Source organism: Perognathus longimembris, chromosome 14, assembly GCF_023159225.1.
Source record: "Perognathus longimembris pacificus isolate PPM17 chromosome 14, ASM2315922v1, whole genome shotgun sequence".
Classification (NCBI taxonomy): Eukaryota; Metazoa; Chordata; class Mammalia; order Rodentia; family Heteromyidae; genus Perognathus; species Perognathus longimembris.
Window position 1 is genome coordinate 27,025,203 of NC_063174.1, and position 22,641 is coordinate 27,047,843.

Here is a 22,641-nt window from a genome sequence, read left to right on the forward strand (position 1 = left end):
ATGTTGAACTTATCAAGTAACTGAAGCCAGGAGAATGTGTGTGGGATGAGAGGCTGAGGAGGTCAAGGACAGAACCCAGAGAATCCTGTGGTGAAGTGCTTCTCCTTGGAAGAGAAAACTATAGAAGCTGTCTATGAAGTAGAAAGAGAGCCAAGGTGGGAAAATCATTTTAGAAAAAAACAAAATAAAGAGGCATTTGTGTCAAGTGTTTCAGAGAGTTCTGTGGTATGAGTTAGAAGTAACAACATGATTTTTTTTTTAAAGAGAGTAGTCATTGGTGACTTCAGGGGTTTGGGGTTGCCCACACTTCCAGAGGAATGGAGAGGACATTCATTGAAGTGGGCTGAAGAATGAATGGGAGTTGAAGATGAAATGGCAGCATCTATACATAATTTTTTCAAGAAACTTGGTGGCAAGGGATGTTCGAGATGCGAGATAATTCTGCATATCCACAGTACCATTGCCAAGGGTCTCCCCCATCGTAGAGGGCTTTGTGAACCAAATTATGTCCTGGGCTGCCTGAAGCATGTTGGAAGTCCAGCTCAATCTTCACCTCCACAGCTTCATTATTCTGGGTGAAGGTTTTGCATATGCTAGAAGCTCCATTGAGATTTGCTTCATGACTGCTCAGCTTTCAATGTATCAGGCTCTTAGTTGACTTAGTTAAATATAAAGTTATATCATTTTCACACATTTATCCTGTTAGATGATTTTCTTTGACTGAATGAAAAGGCCTCTCCCATTTGAGAACAAGATGACTTTATGGTTTAAATGAATCTTATATTTTCAAGAAATCAACTGGGTCACAAAGGAATAACTCCCTCCCCACTCCCAAATAGAATAAACAGAACAAGTACACATGTTTTAATAAAAAATTTATTATGATTATTTACATCAGTTCCTTGATAAGCATATAAATGTAAACTTTCATTGTTAGTCTTATTTCACATATGATATATCCAAATTCAGAGTTTATACTGTTATTTGAGTGTACAGGTAGTGAGAAAATTGTATTATATTCACAGAATATACATATGTGTGCATTCAACTTGTGTCTTTCTTTAAGCCAGTGGTATAGACACTGTCCCATTGACCCTGCTTCTGCTCCGCAGGTGAGCACTGGAATCAGTCAGGTCCTCCATGTGCTCCTCACTCTTCTTCTCCTTCAGGCTATTGATGAACCTCAGGGTGATTTCATCCCATTCCTCAGGCAGCAGCATCAGCAGGAACCCAATGCAGATAATGATGGTAGCAGCCAAGCGAACAACATTGAATATCACCTCCTGCTTCAGGAGGTCCACGGCTAGAGAGGAAAAGTCATGTCAGACCCAACCTATGATTCTTTCCAAGTTTTTCTGAAACAAGTGGCCAGACTCAGTGTGACTTTTCAAGATTTCCCTAGGTCTTTATTCTTTCAAGGTAGTGTTTCCTTTTCCTGTATCACTATGTGTGCTCTCCCTTCTTTGTCTGGACACCAGGCTTACCCATCAAGGGTTAGCCAAAATTCCCCATTTTGGAATCTCTCCCATTTTCCTGCCTGGCACTTTTCCTAGGTACTCATTAACCTAGCTCTAGTTTGGGCCATTGGAAAAATTGTGACTGGTGTGTGTTTGTGTGTGTGTGTGTCTGTGTGTGTGTGTGTGTGTGTGTGTGTGTGTGTGTGTGTGTTGGTTAGAACTCAGGGCCCTGGGCAGTGTCCTTCAGTTTTTTTTTCACTCAAGGCGGATGCTCTACCATTTGAGCCACAGATGAACTTCTGCATAATTGGAGATAAGAGTGTCCCATGCTTTTTCTGCCTCCAGGATTCTCAGATCTCAGCCTCCTGAGTAGCTAGGATTGCAGGCATGGAATGCTGGTGCCCTGCCTAGAAATTTTTCAAATGAGGCAAAATTTTCTCATGGGTAGGTCTTTGTACATGTTGCCTGTCTTCTTTCAGAATTTGAGATGAGATTAATATAACATAAAATCAACATTCTGAAGTGACCTTTACAATGTTGTTTAAACATCCTCTATCTAGTTCTAAAACACATTTATCACTTCAAACTAAAACCCCCACTTGTTAAGCAGTTACTTCTCAACCCTATTAATCTTATTCCCAAGCCTCTGAAATTTCGAAATCTGTTTTGTTTGCTCTAGCTATACTTATTCTGGATATTTCATATAAATGAAATCACATACTATTTGGCCTTTTAGACTTCTCTCATTTAGTGTGAGGCTTTCAAGGTTCAATCATGTAGCATGTGTCATAACATGAATGGTTGAATAATAGTCAATTGTATGTTTCCCAATTTATTCATCTGTGGGTGAACATTTGGGTGTTTCTTCCTTTTGTCTCTCATGAAATAGTATTTCTAAAATAATTTATGTGCAAGGGTGTTGTCAAATCTATGTCTTCAGTTTTTATTTTTTGGAAAGATACCTAGCTATGGAATTGTCTGCCACACATGCTGTTTTTTTATGTTATTGTTGTTTTTGCTTTGTGTGTGTGTGTGTGTGTGTGTGTGTGTGTGTGTGTGTGTGTGTGTTAGTGCTGGGCTTTGAACTCAGGGCCTTACATACTCATTTGGCTTTTTATTTTTTGCTTTAGGCTGGAGTACTACCACTGGAGCCATACCTGCGCTTCTGGCTTTCTGCTGGTTAATTGGAGATAAGAGTCCCACAGACTTTTCTGCTCTGGCTGGCTTTGAACCATGATCCTCAGATCTCAGCTTCCTTCTGCATATTCCATTCCAACCACCCAAACTCTCTAATTAGGTCTCTCCCTTTGGGTTTCTTGAGGAAGTCTCTCAGATGCCCTGCTCGCGTGTCTCCAGAGCATCCAGTACCTGCCGGTCCACTTCATGACTCAATTCCTTTGCTTTTTCTCTGTGAGCTACATGGTGTCGAGGGCAGGAACTTCAGCTTACTCGGGACCTAATATTAATGCTAGTGGCGTTCCCAGCATATGCTAAGTGCTCAGCAGTTATGGTGGAATGAAAGAACTTCCCTGGCAATTCCTCTTCTTTTAGCTACTCCTTTTCTCTGGAATGTCCTAAAGTTTCTGGAGTCCATCTTATACAATTTAGAATTTAATAATACATTTCTTAGCATAGTTCCATGTTGTTTTATATAAGTTGTTTCACTTTCCCAAATCCAATTGTAAGCCTCTTAAACGAACAATAATGTAATATTTTTCTGTCCTGTTTACAGCCCCTATCCCATAATACAGGCTCAATAAACAGTTGCTGCTTGTTGTGAAGGAAAGGAAGATGGCTATGGTCAAGACTTGGAATCACAGAATTTTCAAGCTAGAGGGACTGTACAGTGACACAGATTACCCATTCTCATTCCTAGTCTCACAAGGAAGATAATCCTGGAAAAAAAAGCTTCTCCTGTTGCCCCTGACACAGGTCAAGTTGCTTTTCCTGCAGGACCAGCTACCCAGCCCCAGGAAGAACTTTCCACAGTGCCCAGTAGATAGCCTGAAGGGGAGCCAATGCCCTGCAAAGTTCTTTCACCTTCATTAGTGACATTTCCGCGGGGATGCCTTTTATTTCCATAGGACTTTCTCTAAAAATACCACAACATGAGGTTGTCAGGGTGATTACATGGAACCTAAATGATACATTTGGTATTTATTTCTAAAAGCACTACCAAGTATAAAAAAATACCAACAGTGTTTTTGTAGCTGTAATTTAAAAATCTGGTGCATAGTGATTCTGTTGTCTGCTACCTTCACCTTTAACCTGCTACCTTTAACAACAGCTGAGGCATAATGCATAACTGGTAGAGAAAAACAAACCAGCACATAAGGCAAACATGAACAGGAGACTTACTGTGGTGGTCAAATTGTACCTGCATTTCCAGGGACACTGAGCACTGTGCCAATGGAGATTAGGATTGGGTATGTCAACACCACGCCCACATTCACCAGAATGTTGAAGGCTGAAAAAATCAAAGAAGATATTACAGGATGAAGGGGAATCGGGATATTGGACGTCTTAATGTAAAACAATCATTGTCTCTGCTAAATGTGCCTTCTCAAGTAGCTGCACCTTGATCATTTAGTTCTCTAACCTTGCCTAAATTAGTCATAGACTTTTGTCCTCCGCTGCCAACTCTTTGCTTGAGCTCTTGCCAACTGGCTGGCAAAGGCATGTGAGTGAACAAAAAGAGGTAAAACCATCAATTCTCTACATTGCTTATTAGCACTATAAAGGTAGGCTAGGGGCAGCCAGAGGTTGAAAGCAAATTACCAAATGAAGTTTGGTGCTTCATTTCTCTTTGTAACTTTGCCACATTATGCCTTGATCCTGGGTGATGAAAACTTTACCCATGTCTAAAGGGAGATCTATCCACTGACAGCTTATGCTGTTGTTTTTCCTTCTCTCTTAAAGTAACTATTATATACAAACATCCACCTTTGACAACTTAAGGAAAAGAATGTCAATTCAATGTGCTATCGAATGATAGTCCAAGTTTAAATGCAATTCAGGTAAGTCAGGTGAATGGATGAGCAGACCTATGTTTGGGCAAAGGCACTATCCCTGGAGGATAAGATAGGCCCCAGCCATTGCTGCAGGAGATGTGGGGCAGTTCAGAGCACTGACTAACATTTGTCTCTCACATCTACCTCTGAGCCTGGGGAGATTGTAATGGATTCCCAGAAGAACAGAGGGATGGAACTAAAACCGTAAGACTGTGAGTACTGAGAACTCTGTATCCCTGGGGTTTGTAACCAGTCAAGAAAGGGGCTGTCTCTTCAAATTTGTCACAGCCCCGCTTTGGACTCAATGAACTCTGCTGGGCACTGTGTGGGTCTGGTTGAGCAGCTTCAGGGGTCAGCTGGTGCTGTGCCTGGTAGGGTTGACTTGGGGCATGTATTGGGCACACCAAGAAATATGTACATTCATAGAAGGCTACTTGCAGCAAAGTGGAAATTGTATGCTCACAGTGGGGGCCAGGAGTCAGTGAAATGTTGTTTTTGTTGGCAGTTAGGTTGTTTTTGACCAGAAAATGATCTGGGCACTTTTAATTAGGATAGATTGATTTAATAGAAACACTGTTATTGATTTGCACTCAATTTAGCACAGGTAATGAGAGATGATAGCCATACTATTTTTTGAATTGCAGGGATCAACAATGAATGGCTGACTTTTCTCCTGAGTATTTACTGGTTGTTTAAGACCTCCCCTTAGGGACCTGGGGGGCAGGGTTGAAGTAGAAAAATAGTGAGCCAATCAATACCCTTGCTGAAATCACACTTTCTCCTGTGAATTGCAATGCTGCTGCTAGTTCAAATCCTATCAGCTTGGTTAAGAAGGCCCACAGAAACAGTACAAGAAATGTATCCAATGCCTAACGTATGAAACTGTAACCTCTCTGTACATGAGTTTGATAATAAAAATTTGAAGAAAAAAAGTAAAAAAAAAAAAAAAAAAAGAAGGCCCACAGTGGGTAGGCAGAGGTCCTTCAGGTAGAGTGTGTTGGGTTGATGTGGGGCAGACAGAGAACCTGATGTTGGGCAGTGTGTGGAAAGAGGAACCAAATGGGAATTATTTAATTCAGATTAAAGAGACCCTAGGGAATTGGGTGATTGCTGTTTTGACTGCTTGGAGAGAAGAGAGCAGTCTCTTTATTTTCCAGGCTCCTCTCATTCCAAGGAGTGCAGCTTGAAAGTGGGAGCTATCCTCACTCTGAAAGTGCGAAGGGCAGCAACAAATGGACTTGTTTTCCGGAGCCTGTAAACGAGTTAGGAGCTCTTCAGTCAGACTTGCAGTCTTGTGTACACCCTGAGCACAAGGCCACTAGTGGCACATTCTAGGCCATGAATAGTTGTGGTTAATATTATGGACTGTTTGTTCCATGCTGATACAATTGTAAAGAAAGTGTAATACTCCTTGCCAATCAAAGGGATGCATAGTTTGCTGTTCACTTTAAATAGGTGCTAATTTTCTAAAACTAAAATGATGAAGTATCTGCTAATATAACCTCAGGGTGCATTACTGTTTGAATGATGACAAGCATCATAATATGTAAATGTAAATAAATGGAAAAAAGGAAAGGAGAATGTGGTAGCCTAGAATTCAGGTAAGGAAGATAGCCTCCATGTTCTAGGGAGCTGGATGGGAAAACCGGAAGAAGATTTTTGCTTGGTGGATGACTAGGCACAGTGGACTCAATCTAGACAGCCAAGCACAATGTGTATGGCTTCCTTCTCCTGGTGAGGGCCTCCTATTGCCAAACATATTCTCTAAGCTCAGCAGTCAGCTACTTAATACATTTTTGTTAGCCTGGTCTCACATTTTAAACCAGGAGCCTGAATGTACTACTTTTATCTCTTCTCTTTCTTTTCTCTCACTTGAGTCTGCTTCTTAGGTGATTTTGGTGTATATGCTGGTGCTAGGATTTGAACTCAGAGCCTGTGCACTGTCCATTTGCTTTATTGCTCAAACCTGATGCTCTACTACTTGAGCCATACCTCCAGTTTTTTTTTTTTTTGGCCAGTCCTGGGCCTTGGACTCAGGGCCTGAGCACTGTCCCTGGCTTCCTTTTTGCTCAAGGCTAGCACTCTGCCACTTGAGCCACAGCGCCACTTCTGGCCGTTTTCTGTATATGTGGTGCTGGGGAATCGAACCCAGGGCCTCATGTATATGAGGCAAGCTCTCTCGCCACTAGGCCATATCCCCAGCCCCCATACCTCCAGTTTTGGCTTTTTGTTGGCCTAGTGGGAGAGTGCTTGCCTCACATACAGGAAGCCCTGGGTTCGATTCCTCAGCACCACATATATAGAAAAAGCCGGAAGTGGCACTGTGGTTCAGGTGGTGAAGTGCTAGCCTTGAGCAAAAAGTAAGCCAGGAACAGTGTTCAGGCCCTTAGTCCAAGCCCCAGGACTGGCAAAAAAAGAGTTTCTCAGACTTACCTGCCTTGGCTGGTTTCAAACTGTGGTCCTCAGATCTCAGCCTCCTGAGTATCTTGGGTTATGGGTGTGAGCTACTGGTATCCAGCCTCAGGCCATTTTGAACATTGAGTTCCCTAGATGTTCCATACTGTCTCTCACCTCTGCCTGACTCTCCTTGGCACATATGAATAGAATAAGACACCCAGCATATCATAAAGACTGAATGAAGCTACCTGAAGGCCAGTGAAAAACAGTGACCTAGATTTCCACTTGCATGCCTTAGCATACCACAGATAGCTGTGCAAAGATCCTTCTAAACATTCAGTGACATGAGCCAATGCAAGCTTGAGTGATGGAACATAGATATAATCAAGGGAATAATAATAGTAGGACCATCTATCAGAGAAAAAGTTGACATAGGAAATAAAAGGCAAAACATGATCCCACTTACCCAACCACAGCCCTGCCATTCCACAGAGACAGCCCCATGGCAGAGCTGCAAAAGAGGACCAGTGCTCCACCTTGGTGAAATACAGGATGACTGGGGTGAAGGAGATGAAGATCAAGTTGAAGAAACCCAAGGTGGAGACAAAGTGTGCAGCTTCACCAAAGTTGGCACTTCCCAGAAACATCTTAAACAGAACCTGGAAAGGAGAAGAAATACTTCAACTGCACAGCTGGAGGTATGGTTGGAGCAGACAGGCAAGTTCTGTTGATGGACACAGTGAGCATACTGGTCCAGAGTTTACCTGTGTGTCTTATCTCCCTATCATTTCTGTGGCACAAAATGGACTGCTGAAATAAGGAGGTAAAATGCCCTAGATCCCTCATATGAAACAGCAATTGCTATGAGATGAATTTCACATAGTTTTGACAATTGCTAGGGTACTATGGAAACAGCAACCATCAAAGTGGGTAAGGGAATGATAAATCATAGTGCAGATGAACCCAAGAAAGTCTGGGATAGAAATGCCACCAGCTCGTCCTTTCAAGATGATACTCATTGCATCCTTATTTTGACAGATAATGAAAACTAAATTGGACAGAGAGCCTGTTATTAGGTTGTTGAGAGAAATAATGATACCTTAGATTTTTAAGCACTTTTTCTAGCTGAGCTTATAATGTCTTCACAAACTTTATGTTGTTATTATTTGCTGGATTGTATATCTAGGTACAGAGAAAGAAGGCAAGAGGAAATAAAGAGCTGATTTGAAGTCATAGAACAGGCTAGGGAAAGAAGCCAGTCCTAAGTCCATATTTTATGGTTTCTTAACCCCTGTGTTGGGATACAGACATGGCTCAAGAGGTCTGCCTACCAATCTTAGTCTTGAGTTTAAACCCTAGTACTACCATACACACACACACACACACACACACATACACACACACCCCTCTTTCCCTTTACTAACTCATTAACCAATATTATAGAATGAGGCAGATTATATCTGCCTAAAATTATGGTACATATATGATTTTGTACATGCTAGCAATGAATATAAAAAGAACGTATTAAATTACCTAGCTGATAGAAAGATCTCTATAAAATGGCCATCCTGGCTTTATACTAATTCCATGTCCAATCTTATCTGAACTTGTTAGTTTTTCACCTGAAAGATTTAGTCAAGAGAACTTGAACACATGTTAGTCTTTGGTCATTTCAGACTTCTTGGCTGAGTTTCCACTGGGGAGCCAGTTAGGCACTATTGGCAAATAAGTAAACACTTGTCAAGCTTGTCACACAGAATCAACGAGCCAAGAAATGTCAATATGGAAGTAAATTTACCCCCAGTGACGGCAGTGGTGGTTGGTGACCATCGAAACAGGGCTCCAGAAGGGATATAAAAGATTTTTTTGTCTTTCACTGGGATAGTATTTTGTTTGTTTGTTTTAAAATATACACCAGGAAGGATGAATTTGGAATTGTCCTTTATTACATCCAGAAAGTATATTGGGTCTTAAAAGTAGAGCTTCAGAGAATAATCTCTTAGGTCTGCTCTCTGACTCTGTGCCCCTGAAGCCAAATGCAATGACCCTGAATAGTATTTTCATGGATGACAGAGAGACCCAGTGGAGAGCACACAATGAGCAGGTAGAGCACAATCAAGAGGAAAGCGCATTTGAACATGGGCTCTGGTGGCCTGGGGTCCATATGTAGTCAATATGAAGGTTTCAAACAACAGCTTCTTTGTTGTGCTTGCACCTCCTTGGCATTAAAATAACCATGACTGATTGTAAGTGAAAAAAGCACAAAGGAAGGAAAGTCTTTCTTTTCTGCTCTCATTACCTGACACATGGGACATTTTTTGACAACATGGCACACAGGCTTAGGATCTGGCTAGTCCAAAATTACCCTCTTCACTCTGTTACTTCCTGACTATATGAATTTGGGTGAATTGATCTTTCAAAATCTCCATTTCCTCCTCTGGAAAGTTGCCATAAGTGTCTGTGCCTCATAAAGTTGTGCTAGTATAGGTGATATTTGCTGGCAGGCATCAACCACATAACATGTGTTCAATAACCAGTTCTTACTATTGTTTAAACACAACTACTGTTTTCTACCCAATGTTTTCATTGTATTCCCCTATTTTATCTCTTAATTCGAAGCCATGAGTGGCAGGTTGACTATAAACAAAGATGCATAACCTACCTTATATAATGCAGACGTGGAAGCCGAACCCACTGCAAACGCCACCCCTATGATCGAGTCTGCGTGGAAATTATCTGCATATGCCATCATGACAATGCCCGTAATCGCCATTATTGCAGCAACTATCTGTCAAGTAGAATGGAATAAAAAATTATGCCTTCGTATCCCAGATCAAAAGATTGAAGATTTCATGAAAGTTGTTAAGTATTTCCTTCTTTCTAATTAGCTCTCTCTATCCCTATTAAAGTATAAGAAGGGTTAGAATTAAAAATAAATCAGTATGCTCATGAGACATCCAGGCAGAGACTATAACAGCTCCTCACATTCTAGTTAAGGACTAATAATTTTAGTTTAATGTTTCAGCTCAACTTTCTGGCGATTTTTATCCCTACTGGTGAAATGGATTTATGAGGCAAGCACTCTTGCTGCTAGGCCATATTCCCAGCTGGTAAAATGGATTTAATAGTAAGTTACTTTTAAGTATTTTCATCCACATTGTATTCTTTTCTTTTAGATAATTCAGCATATGTTGTCATCTTGTTCTTTGGACCAATGCATGCACATTTCTGATAGCCTCTATATAACTAGGACTTGGTTAGGGAGACATAATTTTGGTATAGTTAAGAGGCAAAACTTAGACCAAGGGCAAACAAGACAGAGAATAACGTCAGTGACTTATGCAGCAGAAAGCTGAGTCTGCACTATCACTTGGAATGTCAAATAGAGGCCACCTCTTCCTCTTGTTTACATGCAAATTAATTCCATTTTAAGGTAAACTACAGAAAGATAATATCATTTAATTATGCTACAGCATTCATTAATTGCATAAAGTGAAATATTCATAATTTGACTGACATCATAAACATAGGATCCTTGGTATATTAAAAATCCACTGCCTTAGTTTGTATTTATTTAATTGTCTTGAACTGGAAGCAATTCAGAGCAACAATGAACAGAAAAAGAACAACTCTAGATTGGGGAGTCACGGAGCATTTCCTCACTGACTTTAAAGATGAGAAATTTAAACCTAAATAGAAATTCGTTTTGCTAAATTTCAGTTCTGAGTGCTCCCAACTAAATTCCTCTGTAGCTAAGCCTTTTCATGCCGCCGATGTTTGGAATCCTCTTGAATATTATAGGCAAATTACTTATTATAACAAAACATCGACTGTTAGTTCACATGTGACTCTAGACTGGAGCACAGTGCCAACTCAGGTGCTGCTGAAGCAATGTTTAAATGACCACCAAAGGTAAATACAGAGGGCAATGGCTTCACAAGTGGCTCCACAATGAAGCGTCCTTTAGGAAAACCAGCAGGAAGGCCAGGGGGAGTTGAGAACAAACACCAACATGTCAGCAGTGACAAACCATCTTCATAATGTGTTATCCAGAAGGTTGTTAGATGGGAGGCATTTCTTTTACTGAGCAAATATCTTACTCTACAACACTACCATGGCTGCTTCTATTCATTTCTATCTTAGGCCATAGGGAATAGAATTTAATACACACACACACACACGCCATGAGGTGTCAAGGAAAATTTCCAAATGAGAAGTAATAGACTCATAAATAAACATGGTAAGAGGGTTATCTGGATCTAGAAATGGTTTGAAGATTATTATTATTTCCCTTAATTTGAGGATTTACAGTTCAGCCAGATAATTCAACCATTTTGGGGAGTGATCTGATTTGAGAGAAATGAAAAGGAACCTTAACACCGACTTACTCTTTTGTGTTTAAATGATGTTTGTGGGCTGTGTTATTCATGTACATAGATAGATTTTGCTTGAAAAATTGAATATAAAAGATAATAAACTTGACTTAATGTATATTTTGTTAGCCAACTATCAGTTATAGGATTTTGGCCAAATAATCCTGTGGTTATTTCCAGACAATACTGGTAATGTGATGTGTGGTTTTTTTAAATTAAAATTAAAGTTCTTATTAAAATTTTATTGTACAATGTTGTGTGTAGGTTATCATGTGTTAAATATAATTCTGAGTTGAGGGAGCAAATGAAAATAAGAAATCCTGTCTAGAAAGTGACCAGCATATAATACAATTATCGCAAGGTATAACAAATGGAAATTATTCCTTTTCTGAATCAGCCATTAGTAAAATGTAAATGTATGAAATTTGTATTTTTGAGTTTTCTCAAGATTGGAATTGGAGATGGATAAAGATAATTTTATAGAAATTCTAAATTATAACCCTACTGAGGCTATTAAAAAGCTCTATTACTTGTTATATTCAAGTACTTGTAAAAAATATTCGCCTCAACTATTTAAATTGACATGTCAATTATACCAGTGTCTCTTTCAATTGCTTTCATGTAGAGAAGCATTTTTCGCCTTAGGGAGCCTGATAATGCTGTACGTGAAGTTTTGAAGTTCTGACAGCATGAGAATCTGAATATTTGAAATGTTAGACAAACCCTTCTTCATAGGCAATAATTTATAGGTTAGATAGTAGATTCCTGGAGGGAGGAGATAGGTTAAATTACTAACAACATTTGAATTTATAATTTACAACTATCTGAGAGGATAAATCCTCTATGATTTGTTGCAAGAAATTCTCAACCTGTTTTCTATGTATCCCTATATGTCATCTCATCTTGAAAATGCAGGAATGTGTCGAGTGGGAGGCCCAGTTTGACCAATTTATTTGAATGATCTCAGAATGATTCTGCTCAGTACCACTGGATTAACATTGGTGAGGAAATATACTTTAAATGTCCAGAGAGCAAACAACCTAAATGTAGATTTGAGTCACATGGATTTTCAGAATGAGCCATCAGAGGAAGGTTTCATAGCTTTCTCTTCTCAAAAGAAACACACAAAGTATTCTTGCTTGTACTCAACACACCGGGAATGCAACTTCAGGAAGCTGCATTTTAAAATTGTTTTAAGGGAAGGGGAACATTAAAACGGTGAGACAAAGAGTAAAAGGCAAAGTAATGCAACAGCAATATTTACAATACAATATGTTATAAACTAACTGTACAACTGGGGTGGGGAGGAGGGAAGGTGGGAGAAAAATGAGGGAGGCGGCATCAAGTTGGACAAGAAATGTACTCAGTACCTAATGTATGTAACTGTAACTCCTCTGTACTTCACCTTGACAATAAAAAATAAATTACTATAGTTTTAAAAACTATATTAAAATTCTACTATATCCTTTTCACTCTGTGACCACTACAAAAATACTTCTGGCACATCTGAGGACCCCTCCTGCTGAAATGTACCATCAAATAGTCCCATTTGCTTGGATTCCAAAAAACATGGCTCTCCTGGCAACCTGATGCAGTTTCAGCCACTGAAGGAACTGGAAGTGTCTGAATAAAATGGAGAAGCTACCATGACCATTATATGAATCTTGATAATGTAATAGTACAAAATACGATTTGTTGTACATTTACCTTTCAAAAGAGTCAGGCTAGAGAAACATTGAACTTTGGCTACTTTGTGTGTGTGTGTGTGTGTGTGTGTCTTTGATTTTTCCTTTTTTCACTCAGGTCCTCAAAATGTCACGAGTCTGAGTTTTCTCTACCTTTCCATGAAGGCTTATGAGACTCCTCCCACCCACTGTGTTTTCCATTCACAGATCACTTCCAGCAATACAAGCTCTTTTAGGGACCAAAGGCATTGAAATGAATTTTGATTTCAATTCTCTTCCTATAGTGTTCCTTTGAGGATCTTATAGGTCTAACAGAGGATTTGTAATCTGAATCTGTTTCCTTGAGTCTAATTCTGCTTTTTGAAATGTGTTTGAACTAGGAAATGTGGAGGAGCCTCTCTCTCTGGCTTAAGAAACCCTCAAGCCCCAGAGGCAATAGCAACTCCTTAAATAAAGGTCTTAAACTATACTACTAGCAGTGGCTATGCTCTAGCAAGGCTACAGATCTGCAGTTGAGGCATGCATTTAGGGCTTGGCCAGTGACAGCTACCTCAATGACCATCAGTATAGTTATCTATTTAGGTAGATCCATTCGGTCAGCAGTCACGGCTATGCAGAGTCAAACTTCTGCAAGAGTTATAAAAAAAACTATACCTTTTTTTCTTTCTTTTATGATGGTAGTAAGACTTGAACCCAGGGCCTCACTTTTGCAAGCCAAATACTCTACCACTTAAAATCACATCCCTCAGCCCTTTTTACTTGTTATTTTTTAGATAGGATCTTTTTGTTTATCTACCCTGAGATATTCTTTTCCTGAATAACAGATTATATGCGTAAGCCACCAGGCCTGGTCCAAAAACTACCACTTTTACTCAAATCCAATTAAATTGAACATGAGCTGGTAAATAACAGGTGTGGTCTCTAGAATTGAGAACCTCTCAGGTTGTGCATGTGAAGAGGAAAGAGAACCCCAAGAGGCAAACTCGAGGGAGTTAGGGCCTCTGGATTTCTAGTTCCCTTCCATCTTATTTTTATGTGTATAAAATCCAATTCAGTAAGATCAGAAAGGAAAACCTAGATAGAAAATGTGGGAAAGGAGCTGGGAATATGGCCTAGTGGCAAGAGTGTTTGCCTCTTCTACATGAAGCCCTAGGTTTGGTTCTTCAGCACCATATATATATATATATATATATATATGTATGTATATATATACATACATATATATATATATATATATCAGCCAGAAGTGGCACTGTGGCTCAAGTGGTAACCTTGAGCAAAAAGAAGCCAGGAATGGCACTCAGGCCCTGAGTCCAAGGCCCAGGACTGGCACAAAAAAAAAAAAAAAGGAAAAGAAAATGTGGGAAAGATCCAAGAAGGAAAGACTCCAGGATATATTTGGAGGGTAGACCCACTATACCTGGATGAAGGAATTCTGGATGGGCATAGAACTTGGGAGTTATCACAACCCAGATTTCTCCTCCCTTAGTTCTATTCCTTGCCAAGAAGAGGCATAGAGGCATAGATCCCATTCTGCATCCTCTACTACAAGTACAAAGGTTCCTGATACTGTCTGTTTTGCGCACAAATGAGCAGTCACCAAAGGCAGCATGGCAACCGAAGGTCACCTTGAATCTTTTCTTAGTATCAACTCAAGTCTACTGCAGCTCAGCTCCCAGTCCTGCTCTCAAGTGTACCATAGGCCCGACTGGAATTCAAAGGGCAGACAGATTACACAATCAATCAGTTTAACCAACATAGCCCTGTCAAACCTTGGTGGTCTCAAAAGATTCCTAAAGAATCTTTATGAATCTTGTGAAATTAACTCTCTAAAGATTCCCCTATAGCTGGAAGAGAGCTGGAAAGTACAGGGACATGCTTTGAAGGGTCACAATTTCATCTCCTAGAACTGCCAAGAAAGGGCCTGCTGAGCCATACTCTGACCACCAATTTTTTCCATGTCTTCACAAAAATTTGAAGGTCAAAGAAAAATATGTTTATGTAACTGTAACCCCTCTGTAAGTCATCTTTACACTAACATTTAAAAAAATCTTTTAAAAAGAGAGAAAATATGAAATAAAATAAAATAGAAGCAAAGGACAAGATGTGAAATAAATCTTTCTAAATTAACCACCAAAAAAACTGGAAGTAGAACTGTGACTCAAAGTGGTAGAGTGCTAGCCTTGAGCAGAAAAACCTCAGGGACATGGCCCAGTTCCTGAGTTCAAGCCCTACAACAACTACCACTATCACCACCAACAACAAAAGTAAAAGCTGGGAGCTAATGGCTCATACCTTTAATCCTAGCTACTCAGGAGGCTGAGTTCTGAGGACTGAGATTCAAAGCCAGCCAAGGCAGGAAAGTTTGTGAGACTCTTATTTCCAATTAACCACTAAAAAGCCAGAAGTAGAGCTTTGGTTCAAGTGGTAGAGTGCCAGCTTTGGAAAAATAGCTGAAGGGCAGTGCCCAGGCCCTAAATTAAAGTGCTACTACCAATACAACAGAAAACAAACAAAAACACAAAAAACAGAAGGCAAGAGCTTTTCATTTGAAATATGATCATTCTTGGAGCTAAGCAAATGAGAATTGTAACCCAATCACCATTTGTCTCTAAACTCCTGAAGTTTTAGCATGAGCCAGAAAGATAAATTTTAACTTGATAACTGACTTAAAGCATCCCTTTACTGTTTATTTGGAGTCCAGTGGGGTGATATCTGAAGGGACTGAGCTTTAGATTATTTATAGATGTAAGCAATAAGAGCCGCATTTGTGTTGCCAGTACTGTATTTGCCCTCCTTTAATTTCTCAAATGACCTAATTATACAGGTTCTGTATATGTCTCACAAGGAAAAGAATTGCTGACATTATCAAAAGGCAAAATGCTGAATATGTTTTGGTGCTTTTCTTGGCATTCTTCTGGAACTCGGCCTTGAACACTTGCTAATGTTTTATAATTAGAGGTAGAGCCCTTTGTGTGACTTAAAAAATCTGACTTGGTCCACCAACTTGCCTGACATGAGTGCTTACTAGCTGGTTATCTATGATATCTTAAATTATGTGCAAATTTATTAACAAGTACTTGCTAGGTACTTAACATTTCTTCTCTCAAGATTCATTCCTTAGAGAGCCTGGATTCATTAGTTACAGGAGTCTCCTGGAACAAATGACCAGAAATTTGATAACTTGATCCATTTTTTTTGCCAGTCCTGTGGCTTGACCTCAGGGCCTGAGCATTGTCCCTGGCTTCTTTTTGCTCAAGGCTAGCACTTTACCACTTGAGCCATAGTGACACTTCCAGCTTTTTCTGTATAGGTAGTGCTGAGGAACCAAACCCAGAGCTTCATGCATGCAAGGCAAGCACTCTACCATTGAGCCATATTCCCAGCCCCCAAATTTGATGACTTAAAACCACAATCTTGAAGACTGAAAGTGTAAATCCTAGCAGGGTCTACTCCACACGATTTCTCTAGGGAACACACATCTCCTGCATCTTCCAGGTTGCGATGCTGCCCCCTGACACCTGGCCTCTGGCCATGTCATACTAGTCTCTGTGTCTGTGGTCACAGTACCTCCTGATCTTTGTGTGTCTCTCCTGTATGGATTTCTTGTAAAGACACTTATTATTGGGTTTGTGGCCCACTTAGATCATAGGTGAGATCCTTGAGTTAGTGACAGCTATAAAGGCTCCCTTTACCCACTATCAAGTAAGGTCACACTCACAAGTTTTGGAAATTAGACCATGGATAGATCCCTTCTAGAACTGCCAGAAACCCCACTGCACATGACAGCTTCCAAATAGCAATGGTTAGTTTTCTCTCAGCAGTTTCTTTAATCTGTTCTTTAAGTATGGAGTGCACAGCTGTTTCTTTTCCCTTTAAAAAGCTCACATTAACAGTGTACCTTAAAATTTTTTTCTCTTGTACCGTGGATAGAGTCCATAGATGAATGTATTCATTCACTCAAATATAATTGAATTTCTCACTGGTTGATGTAACAATGAATGGATTGATTTTTTTTAAAGCATTTGGTATCTAGATGCTGCTGAGTGAGCAGAAAATAAACCCCACATCTCCTATCTTTTGTCATCAGCTGACAAGACTTTCCACAGCCTCACAGGTAGCCAGTGGTCATCTATCTATCTATGTATCTATATCTATCTACCTACCTATCTATCATCTATCTATTTATCTATCTATCTACCTATCTATGATGAGAAAACTTTCATGAATTTATTCTTTATATTTTCAAGTATCAACTGAGCTCTTACCTTGTGCCCTGAATTGTTTTAGGTGTTGGCAATAGAGCCAGGGATGACATAATGGTGCATGACTTGCACAGATACATAGGCTTCATGCCAAGATCTCCCTACTTGATTTCTTGTTCTGTGGTTACTGTGCTAAAGTTATTAATGCTTTTTGTAAAATTATTTATATTTGGGGCTGGAGGCATGGTTCAGTTTGTAGAGTATCAGCAAAACCTCAGGTTCAGAGTTCCAATCCAGGTCTTGGACCAAAAATAGTTATTTATATTTTAATGTTCTAAAGTGCCCATGAATTCCTGAATGCAATAGTGAACAATAGAAGAAAGGTCTTTATTGTCAAGGGCTTTTCAGTGTCCTTGATGGTAGGCAGCCTGCACTGGTCTTTCTAGTAAAATGCACTATGCTGAGCCCTACCTGACAAATCCAAGGTTTGCAAGTAGAAAATTTAATATCAGATTTGAGATATTCAAATGGTATCGTGGCCTGACTCACAGTTTCTCATTTTCTCTTTTATTAAAGCTTTCTCTTTATTTTTATGTCAAGCTTCAGTTCTGAATTTCTAAACAGCATTTCCTAAAACATACCCAAAGTTTTTTGATTGACTGTATTTTTCCCCCTAAGGGGTGGCTGGTCTTGAACTTAGAGGGGCCCAAATGATCCTCCCATCTTAGTCTCCTGAGTAACAGGCACAGTATACTGAGCCTGTCTCTTAGTTGGTTATTTATCTATTTATTTTTGTTGGTCCTGGAGATTAAACTCTGGAATTCATGCTCTCTTTTTAGGTAGTCTACTACTTGAGCCATGTCCAGACCCTAAATTGACTTACTGTTTTAAAGAACTTTTTTTAATGGATAGCTTAAATACTCTCTCTCTCTCTCTCTCTCTCTCTCTCTCTCTCTCTCTCTCTCTCTCTCTCTCTCTCTCTCTCTCTCTCCCTCCCTCCCCCCTCCCCCTCTCTCTTTCTGCTCTCTAATATAGATGGAAATTTCAGCATTTGGGAAGGGACAAAGGTCTTGGAATCATTGCCATGAGTGTCAATACTTGGATAACAGTATGATTTAAATCCATTCTTGGGCATCTCTTTCAGAGAATAGTAAGTTGTATAATGTTGATACTCCAGGCAAAAGACTTCTTTCTAAAGAATTGTCTTGGTTTTTCCTTATGGTGGGATGCCAGATGATATGCATGAGATCTGGCTCCCAAAATCTACATGGTTTCCAAGTATTCTATTTCTAACATAAAACAGGCGCACAAAAACATTTCTTTCTTTAAAATCTATGTTACTACGGAAAGCAATACACTCAGAACTGAGGTGGTTGGTGTATGTTTAACACAGTTCAGTTGAGGATTTGGACTCCAAAAGTACAAGTTGTTGTTTTTAGTTCCATTTCTAGATTAGTCATGCTAGATACATAGCCACTTTTAACAGCATTGTGCCATTACCAGTGACTTTAATTACTGTTTGGCAACCTTATCTGCTTACACCAATATTAACTCCATCTGGGTGGGGGCAGGAGGGGGTTATCCCAAAATAAGTTGATTGAAAAAAGCAAATCATAATCTTTACTGTGGCTGAGTTTTTCATACTCTTTTTTCCTGAGGACAGAAGGAGTTGACCAATCCACAATATTGATTGTAAAAATTAACTCTAAAAATGGAATTTAATTTCTTAGTCTGTTTTAGTGCTTCCTGTTGTAATCAGCTGACTCTCGTAGAAACAACCCCTTTATCTTTTCAAGATGTCATAAACTTCCCAGGCTTCCTAACATCTTCCAATTTCGTTTTGGAATCAGAACCAATAGGAAATGCTTTACAGAGATTCCACGAAGCAAAGCAGCTCAGATGCCAAGATTTAAGCTGAAGGGAAGCATCACGCATTGAATTAGGGTGCCATTACCCTCACTCCCATGAATCTGTCTTTCAGCACAATCCACGACAGCAAGAAGACAAAGGCTTTGTTACAACAGAAAAGAGCAGAGACATCGGTGGCCGTCAGCTTCTTTAGAGCCAGGAGGTACAGGTAATTTGTCAAAGTCCACAGGATAGAAAAGGGAGCAGTTCTTTTAAGAAACAGTTTCAGTGTCAGACCGTCTTCGCCAAAAATCCGACTGCATTCCCTAGGAAAGAAAAAGAGGTTAATATGCCAGTTCTAATGGTGACCCAAACTCTCAAGTCTATCATCCACCTGTAGAACAGCTAAACAGGGTTCTGTCACCTATAGGCTACAGTGTGTACATAGGGTGCCCAAGGAAAGAACGCATAGCTCTTTGGCATAAAGCTAGTCCCTCTCACACCCAAATTATTTCTCCCAACACAGCCATTCTACTGTGTCTGAACTCTAAGGGAAGACTGGAGAATTAGAGAAATAGGAGTTGCTAAAACCAAGAGCCACTGAGAGAGGCTTAAGGTTCCCAATAGGGGACAGGAATATGACATGATCAAGATGGCTGTAACATGGGAGCAGGTTAGACAACTCCCGGAATCCCATGGAAGCCTCAGAAGTTTGTGAAGCCACACATATCTTGGGACTTTGTTCTTCTTGAGACACTATGAATCTAATATATCTGTTTATCTGACTGATTTTTTCTGCCATTATTATGATTATATGTTATTATTGTTTGTGTGCCAGTCCTGGGGCTTGAACTCAGGGCCTAGGCACTGTCCCTGAGCTTCTTTTGCTTACGCCTAGTGTTCTACCACTTAAGCCACAGCTCCACTTCCAGCTTTTTGGTAATTTATTGGAAATAAGAATCTCATGAGCTTTCCTGCCTAGGCTGGTTTTGAGCCCAAATCCTCAGATCTCAGCCTCTTGAGTAGCTAGAATTTCAAGCATGAGCTCTCAGCAGTCCTAGTATTTTTAAGGCAGAAATTTGATAACTCTGTGATAACCCTGAAAATGGTAAACAAACAAAACTCCAAACACTATGTATATAACTCAGCTTGTACTTATAGGCATCAGACATTTTGGATAAATCATTTGAATTCAAGGTGTGGAAATAATCACCTCAATTAAATCTCTGATTAGTTTAATTTCTGATTAAATTGGCTACTTAGCCCAAGGGATCATTTTAATCAAAATATTCCAGCTAGCAATACATACAGGTAATATGAGAAGCGACACAATGGCACTGTTTATGTGACTATGGTTTGAAAACACTTTCCCTTGGAAAAACTTCCAATGCCTAACATATGAAACTGTAACCTCTCTGTACATCAGTTTGATAATAAAATTTTGAAAAACAAAAACAAAAAACTTAGCTTTGTCTTCTTCACTCAGCTGATCACAAACAAACATTCTATTTTTTTTTCAAATTTTTATGATCAAACTGATGTACAGAGAGGTTACAGTTTCATACGTTAGGCTTTGGATACATTTCTTGTACTGTTTGTTACCTTGTCCCTCAAAACAAACATTCTAGCATTTTATGTGCAACTAACATTTGCTAGCATTGTATTTGCAAGAGCAGTGTAGATCTCTTCATCAAAGTAACAAGTTACTAATATTTGAACATGTTTAAAATGAAATGTATTAACATGGCTCTAGATGCTACCAGCACCAGTCCCTCATCAGTTTTTACTAAACAGATATCATTGTGCCCCAAAGTACTGAAAAGACCCCAAAGTATTTGCCTCATATAGATGAAGATGCTTACCATGAGTGAAGGCATAGGTGGAGTGAGAGAATGATAAACACTCAAAGAATAGAGGGAATAGCCTTCACTGTCAAGTGTCATAATAAAGGCTACTTCTAAACAGCTGAGAATACTGGGAGTTATAGGTCAGTAGGAAGGTTAAAAAAGAAATGCACATCGCACATGTAGACTCTGTACTGTGCTTTTGCTTTCATGTGGGATACAAACAAAAAGGGAGAATTTTCATTAAGTGAAAATGAGATTTCCCAAAGGCAAATTGTACTTTGACAGAGACACATATCAGACAGAGACTTCAATGAAGGGAATAAATACCCTATAGGCAAAGCCTCTGTAAAGTACACAGAAATTTCAAATGTGTATACACACAGGAACATGAATGACACCTTGAAGGCACTCTAGTCATTGGGATAGTTGGAGGCCACATGGCAGATGGAACAAGTGGCAGTGCTCCTAGAACATCCTGGGTACAAGGTTTCTCTTCTGTATTTACAAAGGGACCAGCTCCATGAGAAAGCTGCCCTAGCTAGAGAGCTGGGGGTGAGAGGCAAGGGTTTATTCTGCTACAAATAACCATTGGATGCTTTTATAAATATACATTTATCAAGCTACAACAAAACTCACTTATGATTTAAAGCAAGTTTTTTCTTATTCTTAGTCCTAGTCAGTGGTAATTCTCCTTACCTAGTCTTAACTATCATGCTGGGCTGAATGCTATCAAGCTAAGCCTTGGGATGTAGGTACAGGAGCACTCCACTCTCCCACAGAAAAGCGGACACAAGCAGGTGCTGCCCAACAGACAGTACTCACCTGCTCAGTCTTATCCCCAATGTGCCCATTTGCTGACTGTTTCCTTTTCTTTTCCTGTCTCCTCTCACTGCCAGCCTTCTCCTCATTTATCATTACTGTTGTAGAAATTTAAAATACTCAGAGGACACTATCCACATGGTTGGACCACTTGTGTAAGACTTTATACTTCATAAGCATTAGATACTAAGTAATGTGAACATTCAAAAAATGAATTTTTACAGAGGAACATTTAAAAGTAGGTCTCACTTTAGGGTGAAAACACCAGAATTTATGGACAAGAGGCACTGACAGGTAACAGTAGTTGAAATGAAGCTTAGAAGCTAGGGGGTGGTAGTCATTTAATTATGTCCATGAATGTAACTACTAGTTATTGAATCATGTCTCTATGCCAGAAAGCCTCTTAAACACATTTCACAGGTGTCAGGCAAAGGATAGCATAAATCTGATTCAAATTCATTCTTTTCTGAAGAAAGCATGCTTGTGAAAACTACGGCACGTGTTTTTCTCTTCTAAATTTCTCAAATTCACAGGCCTTTGAACTCTACTATCCTGTATCCAGTAAAAGCTGCTTCCAATGGACAAGCCTTACTGTCTAGATTTGATACTTTATTGAAAATTCTTTGGATGTCACTGATATTTTAATAGGAAAAAAACACCTGGAAATACTTTCAGGAGAAAAATAGCCAGAAGTTCGGCTGCTATGGGACAAATTCTATCTCCACTGTTATTCACTAACTCTGTTTTTCCCCCTCATTCAGACATGAAAGCTTTGGGAATACTTTCTTGGCAGATGGTGTTAATGAGTCTACAGGGGGAAAAAGAACAAGGATCTAACGATTTTCTGACAATGTTGACTCCTCATAATATTCTCACTGGAGAACAATCCCTTTAAAGACAGTGTTCTCTGCTTGGAAGGAAAAACTCTTTGATTTGATTTCAGAAATGGCCAACTTCAGTGCTACCTATACTTACAGGTGAAGGGGATTTGTCAAATCA

At 39.5% G+C, this 22,641-nt stretch overlaps 1 protein-coding gene across 1 annotated transcript in view; it reads right to left on the reverse strand.

The window, feature by feature from the left end:
• Positions 1-862: 862 nt before the first annotated feature.
• Positions 863-22,641, reverse strand: part of Slc35f4 (solute carrier family 35 member F4) — a 202,259-nt gene continuing 180,480 nt past the window's right edge. The window contains exons 4-8 of the mRNA XM_048362245.1: positions 19,083-19,302; positions 9,528-9,653; positions 7,332-7,524; positions 3,835-3,924; positions 863-1,303 (exon numbers count right to left, since the gene is read on the reverse strand). Coding sequence (XP_048218202.1) covers positions 1,062-1,303; positions 3,835-3,924; positions 7,332-7,524; positions 9,528-9,653; positions 19,083-19,302 — 871 coding nt within the window. The 3' untranslated portion in view covers positions 863-1,061. The remainder of the gene's footprint in view (positions 1,304-3,834; positions 3,925-7,331; positions 7,525-9,527; positions 9,654-19,082; positions 19,303-22,641) is intronic.